This window comes from Ischnura elegans (assembly GCF_921293095.1).
Source record: "Ischnura elegans chromosome 13 unlocalized genomic scaffold, ioIscEleg1.1 SUPER_13_unloc_1, whole genome shotgun sequence".
Classification (NCBI taxonomy): domain Eukaryota; kingdom Metazoa; phylum Arthropoda; class Insecta; order Odonata; family Coenagrionidae; genus Ischnura; species Ischnura elegans.
The window spans coordinates 9,899,824-9,926,077 of NW_025791657.1; the positions used below are offsets into that span (position 1 = coordinate 9,899,824).

At 37.0% G+C, this 26,254-nt stretch overlaps 1 protein-coding gene across 1 annotated transcript in view; it reads right to left on the bottom strand.

Moving 5' to 3' along the window:
- The window catches only part of LOC124172045, a 71,317-nt gene that overhangs the window by 41,262 nt on the left and 3,801 nt on the right, over positions 1–26,254 (bottom strand). The window contains exons 3-5 of the mRNA XM_046551452.1: positions 17,983–18,761; positions 12,111–12,263; positions 7,706–7,825 (exon numbers count right to left, since the gene is read on the bottom strand). Coding sequence (XP_046407408.1) covers positions 7,706–7,825; positions 12,111–12,263; positions 17,983–18,528 — 819 coding nt within the window. The 5' untranslated portion in view covers positions 18,529–18,761. The remainder of the gene's footprint in view (positions 1–7,705; positions 7,826–12,110; positions 12,264–17,982; positions 18,762–26,254) is intronic.

Consider the following 26,254-nt stretch of genomic DNA (forward strand, 5'->3'; position numbering starts at 1 on the left):
CTTCCACACACTTTTTTATTAACAAACTACCGACCCGGTTTCGACACGTAGTGTCATTATCAAGGTCACGTGGGACGGTCATTATCAAGGACACTACGTGTCGAAACCGGGTCGGTAGTTTGTTAATAAAAAAGTGTGTGGAAGTTAACCATTTTATTTTATCCTCATGAATATAAAACATTTCCACTATATATCGCCGGACACTGTGAATTATGCTCATTACAATTTCCTGATCACATTTACGACAACATCCGAATCTACAACAATCAGAACCCTGTATATATCAATCTCTTATGAGGAACGAGTTATGTTGTCGCATCTGGCTAACAGCTACATCATTATGTCATGGCCACTCTGTCAGAGAGTACCACATTAACACTTTGCATGCCGTAATATTATGTCCTGCTAATCCTTCTGAGGATTGCCATAGACGTAATATTACGTCCATCTATTTTATTGACTTTGTTCGCATCAAGCTGTAATATTTTGCCCGTGGTACTTTTCCAGTTTACTGCTTAGTGGTTCTGTTATTTCAAAAATCAACTGCTCTATGGAAAAAGAGTTCTTTTCATGTCTTGAGGACGAAAAGTCCTCTGTAGCTACTGGCACCCTTATCTCAGCCTACTTTGTGTGAAAATTCTTTGAAGGAAAGAACCATTCGTTGATGGTGCAGTGACCCTTTTTGTCATCCAGGATTTTTGATGATTTGCTCGGGACGATGCTTTTCTATGATTTCCAATGGTTTAAATAGCTCGAATTGAATGTAATAAAATAATTATTATGCATTTTATGGTGGTACATCATTTGTTGCGACTTTTTTATTTCTCAAAAACAGCTAGTTTTCATTATTAAAATATATATTTAACTCCCTACTGTACACATATATTTACGTGTGGACGTTTCCTGACCCGGGAGACAACGGCCGTATATTTACGTGTGAGATTTTCCTGGCCAGGATAACAAAAGCCATATGTATACATTTTCTAGCTCTCTCCCTTTCAGGACGGTCGAGGGTTTACGTCGTGTTTGTCTCAGGACCCAACCCTGCGGGGTATAGGATTTACCCTCGGAATCCGGGAGCAGGTATAACCCCTCTTAGCGGTAAGGGACAGCGGTCATACAATGGGAAATTCCACTGAAAATGGATGATTATTCGATAAAATATCTTTCGTGCTGAAAATTACAGTGAAAGCAGTTCTTTTCTAACCTGCATATTGTTCGTAAAATTCCAATTTGAATATTGTATATTAATCTTGCCCTCTAAATGACCCATCGCCATGTTGGCTGAGCGTGACGTCAGAGTCCAGTAAACAATGTGTTTACGTGGTGCCAGTAGACTATTTGTCCCAGTTTTAGAAAAACCTATGTATCTCTCTACATTTAATTTTTTTATATGTTAATAGGGATGGGCAAAAATAACCGGTTTTATTTATAACCGTTTTTTTTATTAGGTATACAGATTAAAACCCGGTTATTTTTTTATGCCGGTTAACCTGAGTATTAGGTTTTTTTTGGCACAACCGGAAAATATACTGAGAAAAATAATCTGACTCTTTTGATTCCCGCACTCTCTCGTGATCCGTTGGAACTACCAGCACTCTCCGGCCCACTGGGTGAGGTTTTCCTGCGCCCCTACCGGCCACAGAGCAAATTAAAACCGGTTATTTTTGATGCAATAGAAGAACCTAGTGGCCGGTTAAAACCTAAGCGACGAGTACTTGTTGGCATAACCGATGGCAGGCGGGAGAGAAATAACCGGATGAGGGAGTAATCGTTGGGGAAACCTATTGCTGTGGAAAGGTTTTTTCAAAGGGTCTCGAGTTGAAATGGAACGAGTACTCGGTTATTTTTCAGTAATGCGAGTTGTATCTAAACAACCAGCAGAAATAACCGGACGCCAGAATACTCGTGAGGAAAGCATGCTGCTCATTACTGCGGTATAGGTTTATTCAATGCATCTCAACTAGTAAAAACTGTAACGAGTAGTTGGTTGTTCTCCGGTTATTGAAAAATAACCAAGGCGTTGGAGTAGCTATTACGGAACTGAAATGGATATGAAGTACCTGAAATATTATATTAGTTTGTGAAAGCATGCCATGTGACCAATAATACAAATATGAACATTAAAAATTCGGGGGGGGAGCCGGGACCCCTTATCTGTTTATACAATCAGGGTCGAAAGGGTGGTAGTCCCCGTAAAATTTGGGGGGGGGGGGGGGTGGAGTGTTATGGCCCCTCTAGCTTTTTTTTGGACTTAGGTATATTAAAGCACATTCATGGTAAGGGGTCCTGTCCCCCCTGGAGGACCGTAGTCCCGCTAGAAAATCTGGGGGCGGGACCCCTTCCGCTCTGTTATAAATTTAGTTATGTAAAAGCATGTCTGCGACATCGGAGTAGCTAGGGAGACTTACGGGACCCGGCCGCCTATAAAAATGCGGGGGGGGTGTATTGTGACCCCCCTAATTTTTAATGTAGATTTTGTTATTTTCAAGCACGGCTTTTTTTGGAGGGGTCCCGGTCCCCCCGAGAGGATCGTGGTTCTCCATAAAGTTTTGGGGGGGTCCTAGGGCCCCCTTAACTTTTTTGTTTAACCTCCTACCTATGACTGTGCTTGAATATAACTATGTCTAAACCTCAGCCAGTGGGTCGAAGAGTGCTGGTAGTTCCAACGGATCGCGAGAGAGTGCAGGAATCAAAAGAGACAGATTATTTTTCTCGGGTTCTTTTTCCGTTATGGCAAATTTAATGTAATTCTCAGGTAAATGGCATCAAAAAACAACCTGTTTTTAATTGGCTTATCTAATAAAAAACAAGCAAGGATCTACGATAAACTACACCACGAAGAAGGAAGATGAAGTTCAAAAATGTGGTTGGTTTTTTTTTAAGAATAGAAGATATGCAACACGCAATGCTTTAGGTTATATAACCTGAATATAACCGGTTTTCTTCATCCGGTTATTGTACTCAGGTACTCTACTCACTCAAAATAACCGGTTAACCTAACACCGGTTTTTTTCTCATAACCGCCCATCCCTATACACCCATGTCTCGTATAGCGCAATTTCGATAAGCGCAATTTCCATATAGCACAAATTCGTTCCTCGGGGAAACATTGCAACCCAGTGTAGCCTAATCAAAAATCTTAAACGCTCTCGTGATAAAACATGAACTTGCGCTAAGTACACACGAAATTTCTATCATTTTACGCATATTAATATTATTGCTTGCCTCAAATCTTCTTTTTTGTTTATATATTAATCGAAATCCATTGCAGTGCAATGGACAAAAGTATTACTCGTCATTGGGTCCCGATAGCCGGCCTACCGAAGTAATTTATCTCGTCTCCTTAACAGAATGAGTTAATTTAGATCATTAATTAAGCGTGGGGCTAGTGGAAATGAGTTTTTTTTAAGCAATACTGGTTGAGACGTAATTTTTGCCGTCATAGGTTATCAGGCGATTGACTTCCAGGTAGAGGGTCTACTCTAAAGCCTTCAAGGTCATCGGTATTCACGGGAGAGAAATGGAGCGGTAGCCGAGTTGCGCATGAAGAGCACCAGCATATAAGAGGGTCCCCCTATAGAGTCTCAAACACAATAGCTTCGTTCCCTCCCCGCAGTCGTAGGCCCTCTGCATCTCAAGAACACAGTTCAGCAGTAGAAGGTGATTTCGATAGAGCCATGCTGAGTAAAAACCAAGAGAAAATGGCAAAAAATAGGAATGCGGGTAGAAAAATCAAGAATTTATCAAGAAAAACCATAAACCTAGAAGAGAAATTGATATAGGTCAATTGCTTTGAAAATGGAGAACGTCAAAGCGATATTGTGCGGAAGTTTAAACGCACGATGCCTTATTCTGAATAAAGACGAAGTTAAAACATCAGTGACCTCAGCCGCATCAACTTCAACCAATCAGCCGCACCAACGTCTACACATACGGAAAGTTCATAGTGAATCAGTACAAAAAGACGAGAGTGGTAATCGCTCCGAGACATTTAGGGAAAGCTCTGGTTGGTTCCAGAATTTAAACGGCAAGCAGGTATTTTCAGTGCGGCGATATCAGGTGAATCTGCAAGTTTTGATAACGCAGTCACCACATTTTCTGATGAACTCCAAGCTGTGTTGAAAGTGGCTCCTTTCCCCCTCAACTAGTTTTTAGTGTTGACGAGACGATATTCTATTGGAAAAGAATGCATTCTCGTTAATTCATTTTCAGGGAAGGAAAACCTGGGAAGGCTTCAAGACATTTAAAGACTGTTTCACTTAGCCGCTAATGACTTGGAGGACTTCAAATTAAAATGATTTATCATTCATAAACTCCGCTAGCTATAAAATGGCATTCAAAGTAGCGTTTGCCTGTCACTTCGATGAGCGACAAAAGGGCCTGGGTGACACAATAGTTGTTTTTAGACTGGTTTGAAAAATCGTCCACTGCCGGCAATGCATTACGAACCCCTGAGATAGCAGATGTAAGCCCACCGGGACGACAGGAGGGAATTTCAAAAGCACGTAAGAATTTTTTTTAACGTGAATAAAAGTCTTCAAATGCGTGCATACTATCTTTAAAGATGTTTTAAAATATAAACATTTATATAAATAATGTTTTCTAAGGCAATTTATGGGAATATATATGTTTTAGAGGAAATTCAATACCCAAGACATATGCTACCAGGAACGCATCCCTATCTTCCCAATGTTAAAACGCTCTCGTATAACGCAAATTCGATATCGCGCAAAGACCCCAAGAAACGCATCCCTTGCCGTATACGAGACATGGGTGTATGTTAATTCCATCATCAGTTATGTGAAATATTTATCCTGAATAATTGACAGGTTTAAAGAGTGTATGCAAACTGGAAGATGCAGCACAATCTTGACAAATAGCGCTTATTACTTTCTCATCCTCCTCATCCACGGCGATTTCCACAGTATAAGCTTATTGTTCTCACTTAATGTTCTGGTGTCACCTTAGCCTCAACAGTGCAAACGCTCAATTTTATTAACACTTGAACCTAACAAACTGCCGAAACACCGTATGTCTCTCTTGCAGACCAGGAATGCTAATTAAATCGGCGTAAAATATGATCCATGGTATTTCTCCAAAACGTCAACTTTACATATTCCAATATTGCGCCAAGTACACATTAAAAGCAATGAGGAAATGACAGTAGTTAAAATGAGATACAAACCAAGCATTAGATTACAAGCGAACGAGATTATTGATTTAATTTATGTTACATTTCAATTTTGCGGCTTCTCAACTCCGCGCCGAGAAATCTTCATTACCGGAGAAGAAATAAGCGGCCATGAATTAATCTTCCTGCATAATGTTCCCAGAGTGCGTCTTTATGAAGTCGGAGTCAACCATTGCGCAATACAAGCACCGTAAAATTTTCAAACTATTCACATCTGTTTTTCACACACCCTTCAAGTTATGAATCAGTATCGTCGTAGATGTTTGTTATCGTCGTTACTGTTTTGCTATTGCCATGGAGCGAGTCTGCTCACTCGCATTCTGACGTAACAGGGCATTTTTGTGGCGGGAAAGAATTTTGTAATTTTTGGGAACTTTGAAGCTCTGAAGCAACAAGAATATTGAGAATTATGAAGTCATACTTTGCAGACGTAAATAACTTATTTATCTAAAATTGTAAAAAATCACCTTTTTAATATTATGATAGCACCCCATTGTTTATCTAGTCAGTTTTTGAAATAAATATTTGTTAATTTACATAATAAATAAACTAAGAATTGAATTCTTTGTCTTTTGAACAAGGTTTACAATTTTTAAACGAATTTCTACGATAAATATTAACTTATATCTCCAGTTATGAATAAACATCAACATGGAAATTGCTGCTGCATTAAATGTGTTTATAATGACCTTAGAACTTCGTTTAAAATTTGACAATGCTCTGAAAAAATGAGGAATTCAATTCAAAGTCTGCAATTTACGTGCAAGCAACAATTATCCATGTGCTAAATACATATAAGCTATCCATAAGTTGACCGCGAACCAATGCCGCAGGTATCGTCGTAAACCCAGAAAGGAGGGAGCACAACTAATTTCCGTGTCCGAGATAATGCGGAGTTCCAGCGTGGAGGGGTCGAAAAAGGTTCAGCGAGACCCTTCTTAATGAATGTCCTCCAAAAATGCTCCGTACCACGAGAAAGAAGAGTCTCTTGGGGCTCAGTACAGCAGTCATGCAAAGACGAAAACCCCGCCGCCTCGAAAGGGTTAAAAGTTGGCAATACCGTATTTCCCCGAATATAGTCCCCCCCTAATTTTTAGGCTTCAGTTTCGGGAAAAGTTAAAAAAATGCGTTTGAATATAGTCCCCCCTTTTGCGTTTACCATTACCGTTTTTTTATTACCGTTTAGGCATTTTTGGAAAAAAAGGGGTGACTATATTCAGACATATATGGTAAATGCTATTTAACTCATTCATAAAGAAGAGCATGGTCCATTTTTATTGAAATACACATCGATATAAATTTATTTATGATGCTTATGTTTCAAAAAAATTGCAAATTTAGTAAAAATGACTGGATTTTTCAGTAGGGCTATAAAATAAGCTGCCGGCACTCATAGTTTTAAACAGTACTCAGTATAACTCTCAATTCCTTACCCCCTTCTGCTCCGTACTGAACGGAAGTGAAAACCGTTTGTATGGGCACAAAATCAATGACTGCTTAGTGCCGTGATGTCAGAGCTCACTTGATCACTGAGCGAAGTTGAGCTGCCAGGCCTGACTTTCATTAAAGACGTCAAAATCGGCCGTTAAAATAACAAAGAAAAATAGAGGGAGGTTTCCACGCCATAACTTAGATTCAAACACTGCTTTTACCAAATGGTGCATACGGTTCGAAAGAGGGGTCCTTGCTGAAGGTCATACACACGATGGAAGAACTCGGGAGTGGATATTAATTACGTACGGAGGCGGAGAAAGAACTCCTGGCCTGACTGGTAGAGCCTGTCAATTAACATGCTCCAAACTGAATGTATAAAGAAATAAAGTATTTCTCAATAAACTATTATGTCCTCTCTGTGGAAGGCAGAGAGGACATAATAGTTATGGTAGACATAATCTTAATCGACCAACAGCAAATGGCAATTGAAGTTAATATGCCATCTCATTTAGACTTATTCAAGCTTTGAGTAGGAGGAACAACATTTCCAGGCATATCTTGATACATAATGGCTGATAAAATGGTGGAAAAAACCCTATCATTTTAATTAATTACCACATAATTTGACATTTCACCCCATAAATGCATTGTTTCCTAAACACCTTGCGATTTCCTCATAAAAAATGGATTCAAAAGTATGAATGGCATCAGCAGAGAAATTGAGCGTAACAAAGTCAAAATCAATTGACAATAACCGACAGTTTTTTGTCTATACATAAATGGCTATTTTGTCAGAGAGCTCACATGATCACTGAGCGAGGTTGAGCTGCCAGCGTGGAAAAATACACCAAATCGGTTCACTAAAACGGATCATTCATACATGAAAGCTCTTCTGCAGTTGTTCATGGTTGATCAGGATAGGTAAAATGCTGCAGGTTTCTGCTGAGAGGTGTTGGGAATATTTCACAACGGAATGACATTGTGCCATAGAAAAACAGTACTATATAAGGGAAGAGCACACTGATACACAAAACTGTAAGCACAGAACTGTGCTTAACAAAGCAAAAGTGAACTTACCAAGTCATCAGTCCCAAGGCGGTCTAAGACACCACTTGAAATCTCAGCTTGATCTCTTGTGTAAAACACGGGATTATTCCCCTTCCCGAGGTGGTCTTCAATCTCCTCTTTCACATTGAACTGAAAGAAAATGCTTGGTGTCATTTAATAATGGCAAAATTATAATACCCTTTTTAAATAACGGCAATGAAAACCTACTATTTTACCAGAGACAACTCAAGCTGGACAAAATCATGTGCTCACGAGATTCTTATCACTCTTAGTTCAGCCTAGCAAACATTTAAGTTCAACTGCTGCAGTAATTTAGCCATGCTTTCCAATATTTATTATTTCATAAAAATACTAGCTGACCGGTAAACTTTGCACTGCCTTATACCCACTGAAGAGTTTAGTTACACCATTTGTTACTCAACAGTGGCTGAACTGATTTTAGTAATATTTAACTTATTGTAAGAAATTAATTTAAAAAATCAATAAAAATATAAAAATAAGTATCAAAATAGCTCTTTAGAAACATTTTTTTATCCAGACTTCACCAGGGACATCGACCAAGGCATTTGTGCGCGGATTTCTTCAGCGAAATTTCTAATTTTTATGTTTTTAACTAAGGAAATTTAAGATGTTGTGGTCTTATAAAGTAGTTAACAGTGTTGAACCCGTTCTTAGGGCATATTAATGCCATGCTAGTCTGATACTTGACTCATGCTCAAACCCTTGCAAAAATAGCTTCTAGGGAGCAGCATTAATATGTCGCGTGCCATTAATAACTCAGTTTGGAAAAGTGCTTTGCACAAACGTGCCCCGGTCTACCCTACACATTCGGATTTAATCTCTTCAGTCAAGTACCATCTGATACATGTTTTCTACATTCAGACCTCAAACACTCACCTTGGTATTAGTTAATCGTCATTGCAAATGCAACTTGCATTGGAAATTCAATTCGCTAACACTGAAATTGGTTGGAGTCATGGGAATCCTCGGAATGAAAATTTTCAGTGAATTTTGAGTAAAAAATGAATTTTTCTTTGAATTTTCCTTTGAGCATGGATGTGTGCATCGCACTGATTAACAGTTGTTTTAATCACCAAACAAATAACATTAATTAGTTTTGGTTGTTTAGATTTTAAAGCATCATCATCACCAGCAAACCAACCATCACCTGTAAATTGAGCTGTGGTAAGCCAGGAGCAACCAATAAGTTTAAAAATTCACATGGATAATTGGAGACTTTGTCTCCCTTTGTTACAGTCAATAGATTTTAGTGACAGCAGAGTGCCAACTATTTGATACTGAATTGCTAAGTTTAAGTAATGTAACATCTTTGTTCTTAGCGGCAAAAATTGCTCGTTCACTCAACCAATCAGGAATTTTGTGGCCATCAGTCATGCTCGAGAACACTTTGTTGTTGAGCTAATCTTTCGACAGGAAATGAAATCAATCCGCTTAATTCGTCAACAGGAACACCACCATTACCAACAGTCAACAATTGCTTGGAGATTTGACTACAAACACGGTAGTGATGAGTTTGGGCTTAGCTGGAATTAACACGTTGCGTACCAGGGTATTAAAATTCCTAGGAATGCTGAGATTGGAAATATGTGCCTATTAGGGCATAATGCCTTTGGTTTAAACATGGTTAAAAAGCTAATGTTTAGAATATAACTTTACCCAATCAAACGTTATGATGCATCAATTCATTATGAATAAAGAACAACAACTGAAAACATACTAACGAATACGTATTGTACGCTTTAAAATTGTTCAGGCTGACGTGCCTAAATGACGAGAATCTTCGTCATCCGTCCGGAACGTTCAGGAAAAACATGACGAGAATTCTCGACATCCGTACGCAACGTGTTAAATTTTTTAACCCTTTCCTGCCGGAACTTACAATTGGATAATGTTTTCCGTGCTATAAGTAGCATGAGAATATGTTAAACATCTCTGACTGGAGCTCTTTTTTGGGTTGCAACCCACCCTGGTATTTCCATTCCTCAGATTTTGGACCCAACTCAACCTTAACCCGGCCATTGGACTAGACCCTCTAACCCTATCTAAGCACGAATCCATGGTCAACTTATTGTGCTACCAATATTTTTTCAACCAAATATTGCAATAGATCATCAATAACTTACTCTTCTAAAGGAATTATGAACATTTTTTAAGGATTGTGGAATTTTACTCAAGATTTATAGCGTTAACAATAAAAAAGTTAGTGCACATAAGGTACTAAGACTACAAGCCCAGAAGTGTGTTATTTTCAACCCTTAACCAGTAACGGGCAATCCCTTTTACACTACCAGTGAAACAAAAATTCATAAAACATAGCGAAGTCATTTTTATTGCTTACAAGGAGACGTCGCCAAAGTGATGTTTAGAATCTGGATACGGATGTTATTTTCTAAAAATATAAAGGTAAGATAGAAAAAGTGTCACGGCTTTCTTCCAATAGGCCTGGGTTCGAGAGATATTCGCTTGTAAAAACTTCGCGCAACATGACATCCCTTGAGTAATCGCCGTATTAAGGCACAATTCGGAGTTTCATTTAAAATCCATAAATTGGTATTAAATATAAAAAAATCGTGAAGTAACTAAATAAAACGAATGGGGATAAAATGTAACAGTGACTTCAAAAATTAGAAGAGAGAAAAACACGGCCGTAGTTAAGAGGTTAGTGGTAACTCCAGGGACGTCATGCTGTGCGAAATCTTTACAAGGGAATATCTCCGGAACCCAGGCCTACGTGGAAGAAAGCCGCGATCCTTTTTCTTCCTTACCTATATAGTTTCAGTTAATAACATCCGCATGCAGATCCTGAACATCACTTTGGCGATGTCTCCTTGTTAGATTATTGTTTCGTTGACTTCTCAACAATTATAAACCTTATATTTAATATTATGCATTCCCAATACAAACCAACATTTTCAGTAAAAATTGCTATTTGAAACAGGATCAAAAAACTGATATCAAAAACACTTCAGTTATTATTATTAAAAAAACTTGTTGATATTATTATTGTACTTTTTTAATTCAGTGCCTAATTTTCCACGTTACGCACCTAAAATGCTTCCTGACAAATTATTAATTATTATAACTATTCTTGGAAAATCGCTAGGAATTGTTTTTAACAAGTTTTTGAATTATTTCCACCAGCATTATGTTTATTCCTTAATCCAATTAAGTGATGTGAGGTCTCTACGTGAGACCGCTATGAAAATTCAGTACTCCTAATATACAAATTATTTGGATTTAGAAATCCCAGTTTAGACGAATGGCAATGGTAAATTTTAACTGTATTTGAAAAAGGCCAGATTGGCGTTCATTTGATGCCACTCCACATGGCTTCAGAGTGACCTAGACTCTATATGAGTAGTCAGTAGTTTTACATCGTCTGAGATAACCAATGCATGCATGTGGCATAAAACTCAGGGGAATATTTCTTAATAATCACCTATTAAAATTGTCTATGGTCGGAAAGTTTCCTTCATTTGATAGGGTATTAATAATCGTTATTTAAGCCAAGCGCTACCTGCTAGCAGGGTACTCTAGCTCAGGGTCAGGGCTAGCAGCCTGCATCGTATCAGTGCTCATAGCCTCGCACCAAGGTGGCCTCACTCGGCAGCGGCTGGAACCAGAATGTCGTTACACGGGTTTTTCCCAGCATTCATACTTAGCCGTCGCATTATCGTGGCCTTGAAAATGTTGACTTTTCATTTAATTGTGAAAAATAGATATTGTAATTTAAAAATCTAAAACCGTGAAATATGTACTACAGGAGTAATAATCTTTCGATTTAGGCAACTAATAAAGATAGGAAACCACCCAATTATATTTGAAATTATCACATAAACTCGGCATTTTGCCAATTCTGGTATAAAACAATTTTAAGACTTCGAATGAATACAAATGCCTTAGTAGTAACAGTTTTAGGGGACACAAACAACGGAAAAGAGTGTTCATAAGATTATTTGGAAAACACTACCCTAGTTATTTTTTTTTTTCTAAACGAGTGCATACGTGAATGTGTTCATGTATACACTGCCCCAGCAGATTACACCATAAGAGATTTTTGAATGGACAATTACATTCGTGCAGGGGTAATTTTTGTGTATACTTTGTACCGCATTAACTATGTTGTATTATTGTATGTAACATGACATTAAGTTTTCGTAGGTTTTTCGCGCCCCCTTCTTTTGTGGGCATTTTCCTGCAGTGGGTTTTTTTTTCACTGAAGAATACCAAACCCTCATCCTCATGTTTTTTTCTCCAAAACAGAAATCTTTTTTCTTATACAAAATTTTCACATATCGATGATTAAGTACTAACAACAACTTTTCAACAACAGAAATTTTCACTACTCAAGGTTATTCAACCCAGGTTATACTGCACATGAGAAAAAACTTACCAATATATTGGTTCTGGGTACTCGGTAGTCTGGCACAGGAACGCACATCTCAGTCGTTCGGACTGAGTTGCCTCTTATCACATCTTGAACACAGTCTTTTGACTCAGCAGACGACCCCAACTTGTCATCATCTGCCCCCTTTCCTTGGATACCCTGCAGAAAAAGTGGCAGTGATCAACAACTCACCTCCTCCAAAATCAACAAAAATGTGATTTTTCCTAATCTCAATGAAACAGATTTTTAAGTTCGTTATCTATACTTTTTCATAAAAATTGAGTGGAGCCAGCATGTCTGTTTATTAATCTCTCAAAAACTACATAACTGGCTAAAATTTGGCATGACAATTCTTGGGTATATTTAGTTCACACAGTCGGTAGCAGTGGCCCAGCAAGGGGGAGGTTTTGGGGGATAAACCCTCCCCCCGAACTCAGAGAAATTTTTAAGTTTAACCTATTTCGCTTAATTGGATTAATATTACTTAAAGAATAGAGTAAATATTAATAAAATATCACTCAGAAGGCCATAAAACTCACCATTTTGAAGTATTTATCTTAAAAACTTTGTAAGGAAGGGCCCTGGCATCTCCTGCTTACCCTGGCGGGTATTCCACACCCTCAACACCCCAGTGTTTTACACCCGAAACCCCCCTAGCCTTAATTCCTAGCTGTGCCCCTGGTTGGTAGCACAGCGAGGGGGGGGGGGATTTGGGGGATAAACCCCCCCAGAGCTCAGGGAGACTTTTTAGTTAAATCCATTTCATTCTATTAATAATGGGTCCACTGGTTACTTGGGACAGCCGCTTAATTGGGGCAGATCTTGAAGAACAGAACCCAATGGAGGAATATCCCAGAGTATTCTCCGCTTAATTGGGACAGCAAGCCACTTTATTGGGCCATGAGTCGGCGGCATAGACTCTATACTAGCAACGAAATTCATTTTTTTTTGTTTTCAGAATACTATTTGTTTTATTTTCCCCTTTGATTTACTCTCATTTTTCACAAATGTTCCTATTTTTGCCCTATTTTGAAAGCTCTTATTGTTACACTATCTGCAAGAGGATACGACTTTTCTTTAATAGGATTAAGTAAAAGACATTCATTCGGCATCGCTCGAGGCTGTGAAAAATATTTTTAACTAAATTATTATCATTCTTAAAAATGATAATAATTTAACTAAAATCGCTGATTTATTAATCAAAGTAATGGTTTAATAAACTAAGGTTGCACTATAAACGTTCTTTAGTCTTCTTTCTACCATTTCAAAGGTTTTTTATGCCCATATACAAGAGAGTTCGCCTAATTGGGGCAGCCGATTTATTGGGGAAAAGTGCACAAGTCCCGATATGTCCCAATTAACCGGAATCTACTGTATATGTCCTTGTAGAAGAGTGTGAGGATTAATAAAATATTCCTCATAAAGCCATAAAACTCACAATTTTGATCCATTTATCATAAAAAATTTCTAGGGGAGGGCCCCCGTACCTATCGCTTATCCTGGTGGGTATACCACACACACCACGTCTAGTTGCACCTAAAAAACCCTTAGCCTTAATTCCTAGCTGCGACCCTGCACATAGCGGCTACATTGTAACATCCTTGTACCCTTGGAAGGCCTTCAAATTGACCCTTTCACTGCAAAATACATGATAGCCCAGGAAGACAATATGGGGGTCGTTCAAAGGTATTGATGTCGACAGCTTTCAGGAGCCGTTGACATCAATGGACCTCGCTGCAAAAGCCTACATTACAAGCTGTGCAGACATACATTTATTCCTTTTTTCAAATGATGAGTGCTAAAAATAGCCATCAACAATTGTAATTTTAACAGATACGGAATGAAAAACTGTTTTTTATTGTCTTGAAAATATTTTGGGACATTAAAGAGTCAAGCTTGCATTGTCATCCCACTCTACATAATCTTCACTTAAGGACAGAAAACCTGGAAAACGTTGAAACGAGAAATGAATCTCGCTGCAAAAGCCTACATTACAAGCTGTACAGACGTACATTTATTCCTTTTTTCAAATGATGAGTGCTAAAAATAGCCATCAACAATTGTAATTTTTTGAGTTACGAGAATGAAAAACTTATTTATAGTCTTAAATAATATTTTGAGACAATGAAGAGTCAAGCTTGCATTGTTATTCCACTCTACTTAATCTTCACTTCAGGACAAAAAAACTGGAAAACATTGAAATGAGAAATTGCAAAGGACATTTCAGGAAGATAAAAATATTCATACCAAGGTACGGTTATCACCGTATACTCTTAGGCATACTATGCCTTCCTTGGTCTCTATGAGACTTCTCAATAAAGAGCCTCTGCCACAGAGATGTCAAGCAGTAGAGGCTCGACAGGGTAATTTAAGCTCAAAAACTCAGCCCCTTCAATTAGTCAGCAAGCAACAAGACCATTCCGACGTTGTTGAGAAAGAGATTGAACCCTATTTTAGTGAACCAGCTGTTCCCATTGCCCTTGCAACTGAATACTGGAAGAAAATGGACACTCTTCCATGACTTAAAAAGCTTCCACAAAAGAATCTTAACTTTTCCCCAATACTACACACTACCGATGGCATCAAAATGATGTGCAGGCATCATTTTGATGGCCTCCTCTGCCTTTCAGCCAAAGCTCCTTCATTCTCAGTCGACTTCACCTCAACACTTGAAAGTGTTAACCAACTGTAAACTATAGGGGAAAGATTAGGACACATTAACTCTTAAACTGCGGGAACATTTTAAAAAGTTTTGTTTTTCTGAGATGGCCCAGGAGAGTTTTGCGATACCTACAGTGAGGGAAAGAACACTTGAGCTCTACCCGGGGAGCAATAAAAATTTTGGGAAACTGCTGTAGGTAGTCGAGTATCCTCTATATTATTTCTACTGTATAGATACCTTTTTATCAACTTATACGCAACCAAACTCTACAAATGAGGTACCAAAATGCACAGAATTTATCAGAGAACATGCGACGGTATATCTTACTTCCTTAATATTGCTATTGTTTCCCAAAATTGGTTTTTAAATAATTAAAAAAAAAACGAAAAAATGGTAAATATTCCTGACATTAACCGCACACAAACTGATACATTTGTTCATTTGCAACAATATCTTGCATTCTTTAAATAACTTTTATCAAAATGCGGCTGAGTCCACAGTCAAGTCTCCTGTTGATACGAAAGTATGAGTCATCATGTGCCTTTAACAGAGGATAGTGTAATTACTTCCAATGTTGTGTTTAAAGAGGTCCTCTGACCTCAATCTATACATGAACATTCCAATTAAATTTGTACTTAAGACCCTGTCTTTTTTTCTACATTTTAAAATTAGAAATGCGCCTATCCCTCTGCGGACCTGCATTGAAAAGAGTGGGGGAAGCCCGCTGGTAGTGGGCACAGCACACTTGTAAATATGTATATATATAATATATAAGTATACATAAGTATGTATAGTAGCGCTCACTCTGCCCTCAGTGTAGAGAAGCAAGGAGTAGCACATGGTACAACATAGCACTACTCGTTAAACATATGATGCCCGACACTACTGTCGGTATCGGTGCTTACAACTTTTTTTTTAAATACTATGGAAAATATGACTACAGGAAATGAACGATAAAACTATACAATTCAGTAGAAACTAGGAATGTTAAACTGTGCCAAAGTGCATGGAAAAAGAGCAGCAGAAAGGCATTTCGGTCCACTTTTTGTTCCACCACCTACCGAAAAAAATTATATGTACATGGCGACCGCAGGAAAATTAACTGAAGACTGCTAACAAAAACCAAAACATTTACATATGAGTAAAGATAAGTTAATATCAATATTAAATAGTAAACATCAATATTTGTTTGAGTATTTCCCCCAGTCAGTATGTTAACACTTAGAATGCAATGTCACTCTTAGATGCTGATAATTAACTAATCATACAATTGTCAATATTCATTTTATATTAACATTAACTACTTTCTTCAAATAACAAAAAATAACTCACATTACCAAAAATTCGTCAAATAATATAATTAATAGGTGAAATCACATATAATAATAAAGATTTCCCTGAAGTTTTTGAACATTTTTTTAAACCCAATTTTTTTCCCTAACCTACTGCAAAATCAGCAAAAATGCCTCGGCACTTTTGGCATAGTATGTACCTAGAAAATCGGTTGGCACTCGAATGGTTAAACATTTGAAAACGTTCTCGCAGTCTAATGGCGAAAATGTTTCAAAAATATGCAATCAGCATGGCCACAATGCTCACATTTCCTCTTTGCTTTCAAAGTGTCACACATGTATCCTAGATGACTTAAGTCTTTACCAGATTCCTTTCTCCCACTTATCAGTAGGCCATTGCCAGAAGGGCAGTGTCCTCACACTTCACTTTAACAACTTGACAACATGTTTTGCATTTAACCCTTATCTACTTGCAACGTTTTTTGAGATGTAGTACTGGCATGGCACATGCCAGATCCTCGAATTGTCCATTCAATTCCTTAATAACTAGTGAATTTTTCTCAAAACAACCATGCATTTTTGAATGTTAAAACTGGCTTTAACAGTTTTAGATTGTTAGATTTTGATATTTTCAATATTGGATATTTTTTCATAATTAAAAAAAATGCATTTTTTTGTAAAAATGTTAAATCATATTTAATTTTCCCTCCATTCAGGTCCTGTGAACTCATATTTCAATTATTTTAACAAATTGCAAAATAAAGTAATATACACCACTTCACCTCACAATGGTAATTACTACAATGCCAAAAAAATAAGGCATCTACAACACAACTAGTGGTGAGGGGACATACCAAGTCCCCAGAGCAGTTTGCACGATGTATACACTTCACAAGGGTGAGATATACTGACAAAAACCAGTTTGGTGGGAAGGGGAAAGTAGACGTAAAGTTATTTACTACCTAAGCGATGTAGCCCAATCACCCTGGAAGTAAACAAATTTAGTATCCTGGGGGTCTACCGTCACCCCATGCCAGGAGTTAAATTCTATCCTACATTTCCCTTAGCGAAAAATCTGTTGAAATGTCAACAGTTAATTGGGACCAATCCCACGGTAACTGTTGAATCCTACAGTAACTGCTGAATTCATTAATACATGTTGGATTTATCTGTCACTGTTAGAGTTAACAGTTATTGTTAGTTTTAACAGTTACTATTAGTTTTAAATGTTACTGTTAGTTTTAACAGTTAATTCTATTTTTAACAGTTACAGTTAGTTTTAACAGTTAATTCTATTTTTAACAGTTACAGTTAGTTTTAAAAGTTAATTCTATTTTTAACAGTTACTGTTAGTTTTAAATGTTACTGTTAGTTTTAACAGTTAATTCTATTTTTAACAGTTATTGTTAGTTTTAACAGTTACTGTTAGTTTTAAATGTTACTGTTAGTTTTAACAGTTAATTCTATTTTTAACAGTTACTGTTAGTTTTAACAGTTAATTCTATTTTTAACAGTTATTGTTAGTTTTTACAGTTACTGTTAGTTTTAAATGTTACTGTTAGTTTTAACAGTTAATTCTATTTTTAACAGTTACTGTTAGTTTTAACAGTGGTTCAATTTACTGTTGAATTCAACTGCAGTTACTGTTGGATTCAACTGCAGTTACTGTTGGATTCAACAGTGGTCCCAATTACCATATTTGTCTGAATATAGTCCCTCCTTTTTTTCCAAAAATGCTCGAGGTAAAAGTAAAAGGGGGGACTATATTCAAACGCATTTATTTAACTTTTCCCGAAACTGAAGCCTCAAAATTATGGAGGGAGGACTATAATCAGAGGGGGACTATATTCGGAGAAATACGGTAACTGTTGAAATTTCAACAGTTTTTTCGCTAAGGGTTTCCCTGCCGCTTTCTGTGCCTTACCGTACTGCCTCCTGCATTTGATGCAGTCAGCTCCGATGCATCCGTTGGCGATGAATATACTTTGTGCCCTTCATCAGAGCACCCAAGTTCCGTGACCGCCATACTAAGCACAAAATCCACACTGTCCTGAAGTATAGTAAGACACTGGTAGGCCTCATTGTTCAGTAAATAGATTGCATGATGGAGCAAATCAAATCCAAGGAAATAGTTACTGCTTGTCCCTAATACTTTACGACGATACTTTCTATCATCTGGTAACTTGGCAGCAAAATCCACTATCAAATTCCTACCAGTAGAGCGAGTTAACCTCCGACCATCCACCAAATTTTGATTCAGCCACTCTAAGCGGTTTTTCCCACAAAAGCTGTTCATATACCGATACTCCTTCCATTCCTCAGAAGCTGGAAGAGAGGTAATGACACTTTCCTGAGATTTAATTAGCACTTTCACAGTTTTTTGTTTACTTATCCACTGAGGAAGTCTTGGAAGACGTACTACCACAGTATCAGTTTTGGGGTATGATGACGATTTTCTTCTATACCTCATGATATCCTTCAGTATGAATTGATAAGGTACCTACAGATGAATCTAACAAAAGCATCTACTCGTGAATGAACAAACACTTCGCACAAACTTGGAGATGACGTTCAAGATCAATCTTCCGCTACTTGTAACATCAAAAATTAACACCATCATTAGCTCAGTTCCCAGGAATGGTTTCATTCAATTTCCATGGTTGGTGTTTCCTTAGCAGTGGGTAAACACACCGGTCTGAAAACCTGAAAAAAGAAATTAATTATATAAGTTTGATTTCACAATGGAAAGTAGCTGACACATTGCAATTCAAAATCATGAATACACTGCAAAACTCTGAATGTGAACTATACATAATTTTTCTATAGCTCGTTGATATAAATAAATAAAAAAATCTTTTCCAGAGGGCAAACTGAGGTGCTTGATCAATGGGGTACACCATAAAATGCATTTTTGAAATTTTTTTGGTGAAGAGCCATGCTGCATTGATAATATTAAGAGTTGTATAAGGTTATTATGCCAAACAAATTACATAAATGTGTTAAATGGATCACAAAAAACCTTGCACAAAACTACTCCATGTCAAGTAGTCAAAAGAATCAACTTATTTTCAAATAAGTCTCCCTAAATCGCAACAAACAATCCCTTTTCTTTCTTTCAACAACCCAACATTTGCTGTCAGGCACCAAAACTGTGTTTAAACTATGACCAACACTTTTTTAATTTGAGGACTTTTAGCCACTTAATTTTTATCCAATTTCTCACACTGTCCTCAGCAATACTGAGCCCTGAAGTCATGTTTGGGTGCTCAGATGATGTCAAGTTTTCAATCAGCCAATAAAGAGTTATTTCTATAGACATATCTGACTTGAAAAACATTCTTCACATGTGAAATTTTCCTCCAGTACATTATAGGTAGGACCCATAGATTTAGAAAATAGATGACAGACTACAAGAGTCAATCAGGGCTAGACATCAACACTGACCATTATTTACAAATGATGAAATGAAGAGTGTAAAGATGTAACCAAGAAAAAAGTTGAACATAGTGAGAAAGAGATTTAAAGTGAACTAAAGGGAATTGCAAAGTATTTAGAATATATTTAAGTTCAATGGGTTACAGCCCATTTACAGATTAATAGGGTAGTTTCCTTCATCAAAGAAAACAAAATGCATTAATTGTTATTCGTTACCCACCAGTACTGTATTCATAATATACATGTTATTTGGTTTTACAAATCTCAGTTTAAACGTATGCCAATGGTCAATTTTATCCTCATTTGAAAAAGGCCAGAGTGGTGGACATGCGATGCCGCTCCATGTGACGTCACACGGACCTAGATGCTAGACGAGTAGTCAGGAGTTTTACATCATCTGAGATTACCAATGCATGCATGAGGCACAGAGCACAGAGAAACATCTATAAATAATCACCTATTAAAAATGACTATGGTCGGAAAGTTTCCTAAGTTTGATAACCCTTATTAATGCCAAGTGCAACCTGCTAGCAGCCTACATCAAGGCAGTGCTCACAGCCTTGCACCATCACATGGCGGCAGCCAGAACCAGATTGACATCACACGGGCTTTTCCCAGCATTCATACTTAGCTGTCGTGTTTTCGTGCACTTGAAAATTTTTAAATTTCATGTATCGCAAAAAATAGATATCGTCATTTAAAAATCTAAAAGCATGAAATACATATTCCACGAGTAATTATCTATTGATTTAGTCAATTAAAAGATAGGGAACCACACTATAATAATTTTGTAGGAAGAGTGGCGCATAAAAAGGAATTGAAGTAAATTTAAGCAATATTTACACGATCCATGCTCGAATTTCAGATTACTTAAGGAATTTATATATTATATAGCATCCCCAAGAACACCAGAAAAATTTTAAATTCTGTATATTTCCACTCTACAGGTAACGTAACCCATGGAAGTTTGATGTAGACCAAGATTATACACAATATATACCAACAATAATATGTTTGCTACGTTTGCATAATTGCATATATTGCAGGAAACATTTCACATGGAAAGCTTGTTTGTTTGTTAGGGATTGCTTGTATTTATCATGTTTTTGTCATAGCAGTTGCATGAGATAAGTCTTGTGTTTCTAACAAAAAAGCCATTGACCTCATTTGTTTTGACTTACAAAACTTGCATTCCTAAAATCACACTGCCGTAACACTTGCTCATGATGTAACATCTATGTCATGGCAATCCACTGCGTTACTGAAGATGTAAGGATTATGTTCCACCCTGCGTATTATTTATTAGTTACAGCGTTATATTCCCCCTGAGCGCCAGCCACCGGTATAAGGGTATTTGAGAGGGTCAGTCAAAAGTCTTCGCTTGTTTGCCATGCTGAAAGCTCCGAAAATTTCTTTCAATTTTTTCTTTGTTTTGTCTATTTTACCTTGTTTAGCACTGCAAGGATGTCTTTGGAGGTGGGTTTTTACAATATATGTATTTCATTATTACTTTCATTTTATAATGCAGAAAATAGTCATTTCTGCTCTCAATTGTTCCTATACCTTTTTTAAAAAATAAAATATTACAAATATTCAACGTGAAATTAAAAAAAAGATCCCTTTGCAGTTGACGAGGAGACGTAAGATACTTGACTACAAGTTATTTTGACTTTCTTAATGAATTTTCACAAAATTTTTAACAAGTATCTATTTAACTGGTTTAACGAGAACGAATGGAAATATTTTCTCTAGATTTTATTTTCATTTTCAGTGTTCATTGACGCTAAGGTGGTTTACCGCTTGCCTAATTTTGGAAGTACTCCAGGCGTTTGTAAGTCACTTCTTATGATAAATAATAAATGCTTCCTTTCTCATGTTTTTAAAGTTTCCAAGTGAATTTCATTTGCTATGATGTTATCATGGAAAAATTTGTTTTTATACCCTGCACTTGAGCTAATGCCCATATTTACATAAATTTTACAATAACTTTAGTGAAGTCATTGTTCCACATTGCAAATTCTCTTTACTATTTACATTTTATGCTCAACAGCTAGATTTCCACATCCTTATGTTCACTTAAATTTGTATGAGACTCATTAATTGATTTTTTATGCAATATCTGAAATGCTTACAAGTATGTATTTGGCATTATCCACAGTAAAAAAATGCCTCCGAGAGCAACCTCCCCCAACCCAGGCTCATGCCGCTGAGCTCGGAGAAACTGATCCAACCCAAGGATATGTACGTCCGAGGATGTATATTGAGCAATGTGTGTCCCGAAGCAGGAATTACTAGATGGAAATATTTAACCATAGAAGAATTTCACTATTTTTTGGCCTTAACTTTCATACAGAAATTATAAATATTGCCCCTATCCCTGATTATTGAAAAACTAATCCTTTACATGACTTACATTGCTTCAGAAGACAGAATTCACGTGATTGATTCATGTCAATTCTCCGAGCCCTTCATTTCAACGAAAACCCATCTACATTCTCTCTGACTCCAGTACCCCTCTGATGGACTGCTTATTCACAATAAGCCCCGTAATATACGCATTCAAGGAAACAATGGACAAAGTAGTGACCCCTTCACCTGACTTCCCCATCCTTACGTTCACTAACATATGCATTAGAGACTCATTACTTGATTTTTTCCATAATATTCGAAATCCTTACAAGCATTTATTTAGCATCCCCCCCAGCAAAATATACCTAAGAGATCAACTTCCACTAATCCAGTCTCATGACGCCAAACTCACAGAAACTGATCCGGTCCGAGGATATATACACCCGAGGATATAAAATGGGCAATGCGTGTCCTGAAGAAAAATTACTAGATGAAAATATTTAACCATATAAGATGGATGGAAGATGACCCTTTTTGGATTTATTTTTCTCACAAGAATTATCAAAATTTCCTGTATCTGCGATTACTGAAAAGCTCATCCTTAATATGACTTGGATTTCTTCAGGAGAGAGAAGTCGCTTGATCAATTCAAGTCAACTCTCCAAGCCCTTCAAAACAATACGAACGTTCTCTGACTCTAATATCCATCCGACCAACTGATTATGCAAAATAAGCCCCATTATAGACGCATTCAAGCAAACAATGAAGAAAGTAGTGACCCCCTCACGTGACCTGTGTTTGGAAGAGTCTATGGTTCCATTGAGAGCTAGGCTGGGATATAGCAAATATATGATGGGAAAGCACCTCCAGTACATAATAAAGTTGCACATGCTGACGGAAGCAAAGGGTTTGGCACAGCAGGCCATCGAAACCAAGCAGCTTCCAATTCAGAAGAGTCTGAAAATGGGCATTCGGAGAAGATTGTAAAAAATTGATGGAGAATCATTGTGACTGTGGCCAATCCTTTTACATGGATGACTTTTATAACAGTGCAGCCAGTTCTAGATTCCATCCAAATGGAAAAAATTATGTGACGGGGATATTGCGGTGAGCCAAGAAGGGTATTCTTTCCGCTGTGCTCTCCCAGGAATTGAAGAAAGGTGAGGTGGTGGAGGCCTTTTCTGAGGATGAAATCTGTTTCCTAAGGTGGAAGGATAAAAGGGAACTGCGGATGATCAGCACTGAATTCGGTGAAAAAAAAAATGACTGAATCCACGAAAAGACGAGATTGCATACCAAGAAAGCCACTGGCGGTGGTTGAATACAGCAATTACACGAGTGGCATCGAACCTAGGGATCAAATTATGTCTCATCCATCATTTTTAAAGGAGAAATTTTTATTTCATTTAAAATCTATTTGAAAGGAAATCCATCAAATGGTACAAAAAAAATGGTTAATTCACCTGCTGAACAGTTACTGTGTTACTGAACCATATTTTTTCATTCACAGAAAATTTTTGGAAAATTCCTCTAAACGACTTTCGAATTCAAATTATAGAATATCTAAAGACAATATCTATATCTCAACTGCTTTGAAGAGACAGTCATCCTAGCCCGCTTCATCCAAAATCAGGGGACTATCAGTATATTTCCCTGACTATGCAACAGACAAGAAAGACAGAAAAGATGTAAACAGAAAAGGTGTAGGTAGTGCTTCAAGAAGAATGTCCACTAGGACACATCATATTACTGCCCCACCTGCCTGGCTGAGCCTTCATTGTGTCTCGAGTGTTAACAGGAGTATCACAAGATTTTTTTATGCTGAAAATTATTTACAGAGCCGGACAAAAATTTTTTTAAATGCATATCTTTTATATTTTCTAAGTAAATTTGTTTCTTTTATGAAATGATATTATTTGATATAAAGCAATTAGTAAATGAAAAAATCTTCTTCAAATGCTAGTCAAATTCTGATCTGTAAAACTATGTTTCATTAAAATAATTCTTCGTTTACACAAATTTTCCTTTATATTCATAGACCTATGTATGACATTATACAATCTTTTCCATAGGATATCATTTAGCTCAGTCACATTTTCCATGATGGGGAAGAACACTTTTGCTGGAAACATTTGCAATATTTACTTTAGTGCAATAAAACGTTTAAAATTGTATTTAATTGTATCATTTCCAGATTGAAAAATTAACCCTTTCACTGCGAAAATAAGCTGATGTAGGCTACTGAGGGTTCCTTGCGGCTACTGAAGGGCAATAAAAATAAAAAGAGGAATAAAAGATGTCCGCATGACATCTACTTGTCAAAGGAAGAACTTCTAAGCACCTGTGGACTCGAAAAGTAGATGCATAGTTCAAATCGTCAATAGACGATGGGACCAGGTTAAGAGTAAATATTAGCTGCATTATTATTTTTATTAGTTTTTTCCAGAAAATGATTAGGTGAGAAAGTGTTTTCGCTGCAGTACTGACAAAGGGCGAAGAAATATACCTGTGTTGCCAGAAGGTATCACAACTTTGACAGGATACTTAGGAAATTTAAATTTCAAATTTTTAACGAATGAAGGGTTACTTCTGGAAAAAAATAGTGAAAACGTGTACCCAGCATCACTAATCATAAGATCACGTCGTTAAAATACAAATAAAAAATACAAATTTTTTCCAAAATGTCTGCCACCAAGCATTTTCTCTAAAAAAATGGTGAGCACGGAATGTGTTGAAACGTGACAAATGTTTCTCGGGTTTGCATCCAGGTTAAAGCTTTTTTGTCGTCTTCCGAAACGTCGGCTTACATAAAAGCTTTAACCTGGATGCAAACCCGAGAAACATTTGTCAGAAGTATTCACCAGGAAAAACTTAAATCGTTTATTGTTGAAACGTGGTTTAAGTTCTCGCATTTTGTAAAAGCCAAAAAAGCAATCATTGAATACGGTTACCAAACATTTTTAGTAAGGAAAACTAACAAACGGCAAGCTATTTTGAGCATCATATGTAAATTTCAATAATGAATAGATGAATGAACCGCAAGCAATCGAACATAATACAAAATAAAGCAGAAACAACAAAAAAACTCAGATTCAAGGAAAGCATTGCCCAACATGATATTAGACTTTAATCACTTTCAAAACCATAAAAATCCTTTTCACTATCACCACCATCGAAAACGAGAATATTCTATATTATTTCTACTGTATAGATACCTTATCTTAACTTATACGGAACCAAACTCTACAAATGAGGTACTTGAATAGGTAATGATGCACAGAATTAATCAGAGAACATGCGACGGCATATCCTACTTCCTAAATATTGCTATTGTTTCCTAAAATTGGTTTTTAAATAAAAAAAAACCAGTAAATATTCCTGACGTTAACAGTGCACAAACTGATACATTTGTTCATATGCAACAATATCTCGCATTCTTTATATAACTTTTATCAAAATGTGGCTGATTCCACAGTCAAGTCTCCTGTTGATACGTAAGTATGAGTCATCATGTGCGTTTAACAGAGGATAGTGTAATTACTTCCAATGCTGTGTTTAAAGAAATCCTCTGACCTCAATTAGTACATGAACATTCCAATTAAATTTGTACATAAGACCCCGCCTATTTTTTCTACATTTTAAAATTAAAAAACGCGCCTATCCCTCTGTTGACCTGCATTGAAAAGAGCGGGTGCAGCACGCTTGTGTTGTTATGTTGTTGTTTTTTTAGCAGTCTTCAGTTAATCTTCCTGCAGTTGCCATGTACACATAATTTTTACGGCAGGCGGTGGACCAAAATACCTCGCTGCTGCTCTGTTTCCATGCACTTTGGGGTCGTTTAACACTCCTAGATTATACTGAATTGTATAGTTTTAAAGTTCGTTTCCTGTAGTTATATTTTCCGGGGTGTTTAAAAGAAAAGTTTTAAGCACCGATAACGACATGTGTGTTGGGCGTCAAATGTTGAACGATTAGTGCAATGTTGTACTATGTCCTTGCTTCTCCGCTCTGAAGGCAGAGCAAGCGCAACTAGTTTCGATTTCTTTTTGACGGGAACGGTGCGGTGTCACAAGGAAACCATCCCAGTTCTCTCCTTTGAGCTATATTTTTTTTGTCAAAAATTTAGTTCTACCTGATAAAATAAATATGGAAGATGTAGAAAAAGTTATCTTTATTTGGGCAAAAAATAGCATATGGTATTGAAAGTAAACTTGTGTTCTTCACGCGTAAGACACAGGTAACTTTTTAGAGACCAAATTTAGTAAAAAAGAGGGCATCTTATATGCGGTCAAATATGGTAGGTCTTCAAAAAAAGAGGTCAACTTCACATTGCTCACTTCAAGATGACACACTTCGTCTTTCATCAGCAAAAAAGGGTGAAAAACACAAGTACCAGGACCTCTATTTTTCAA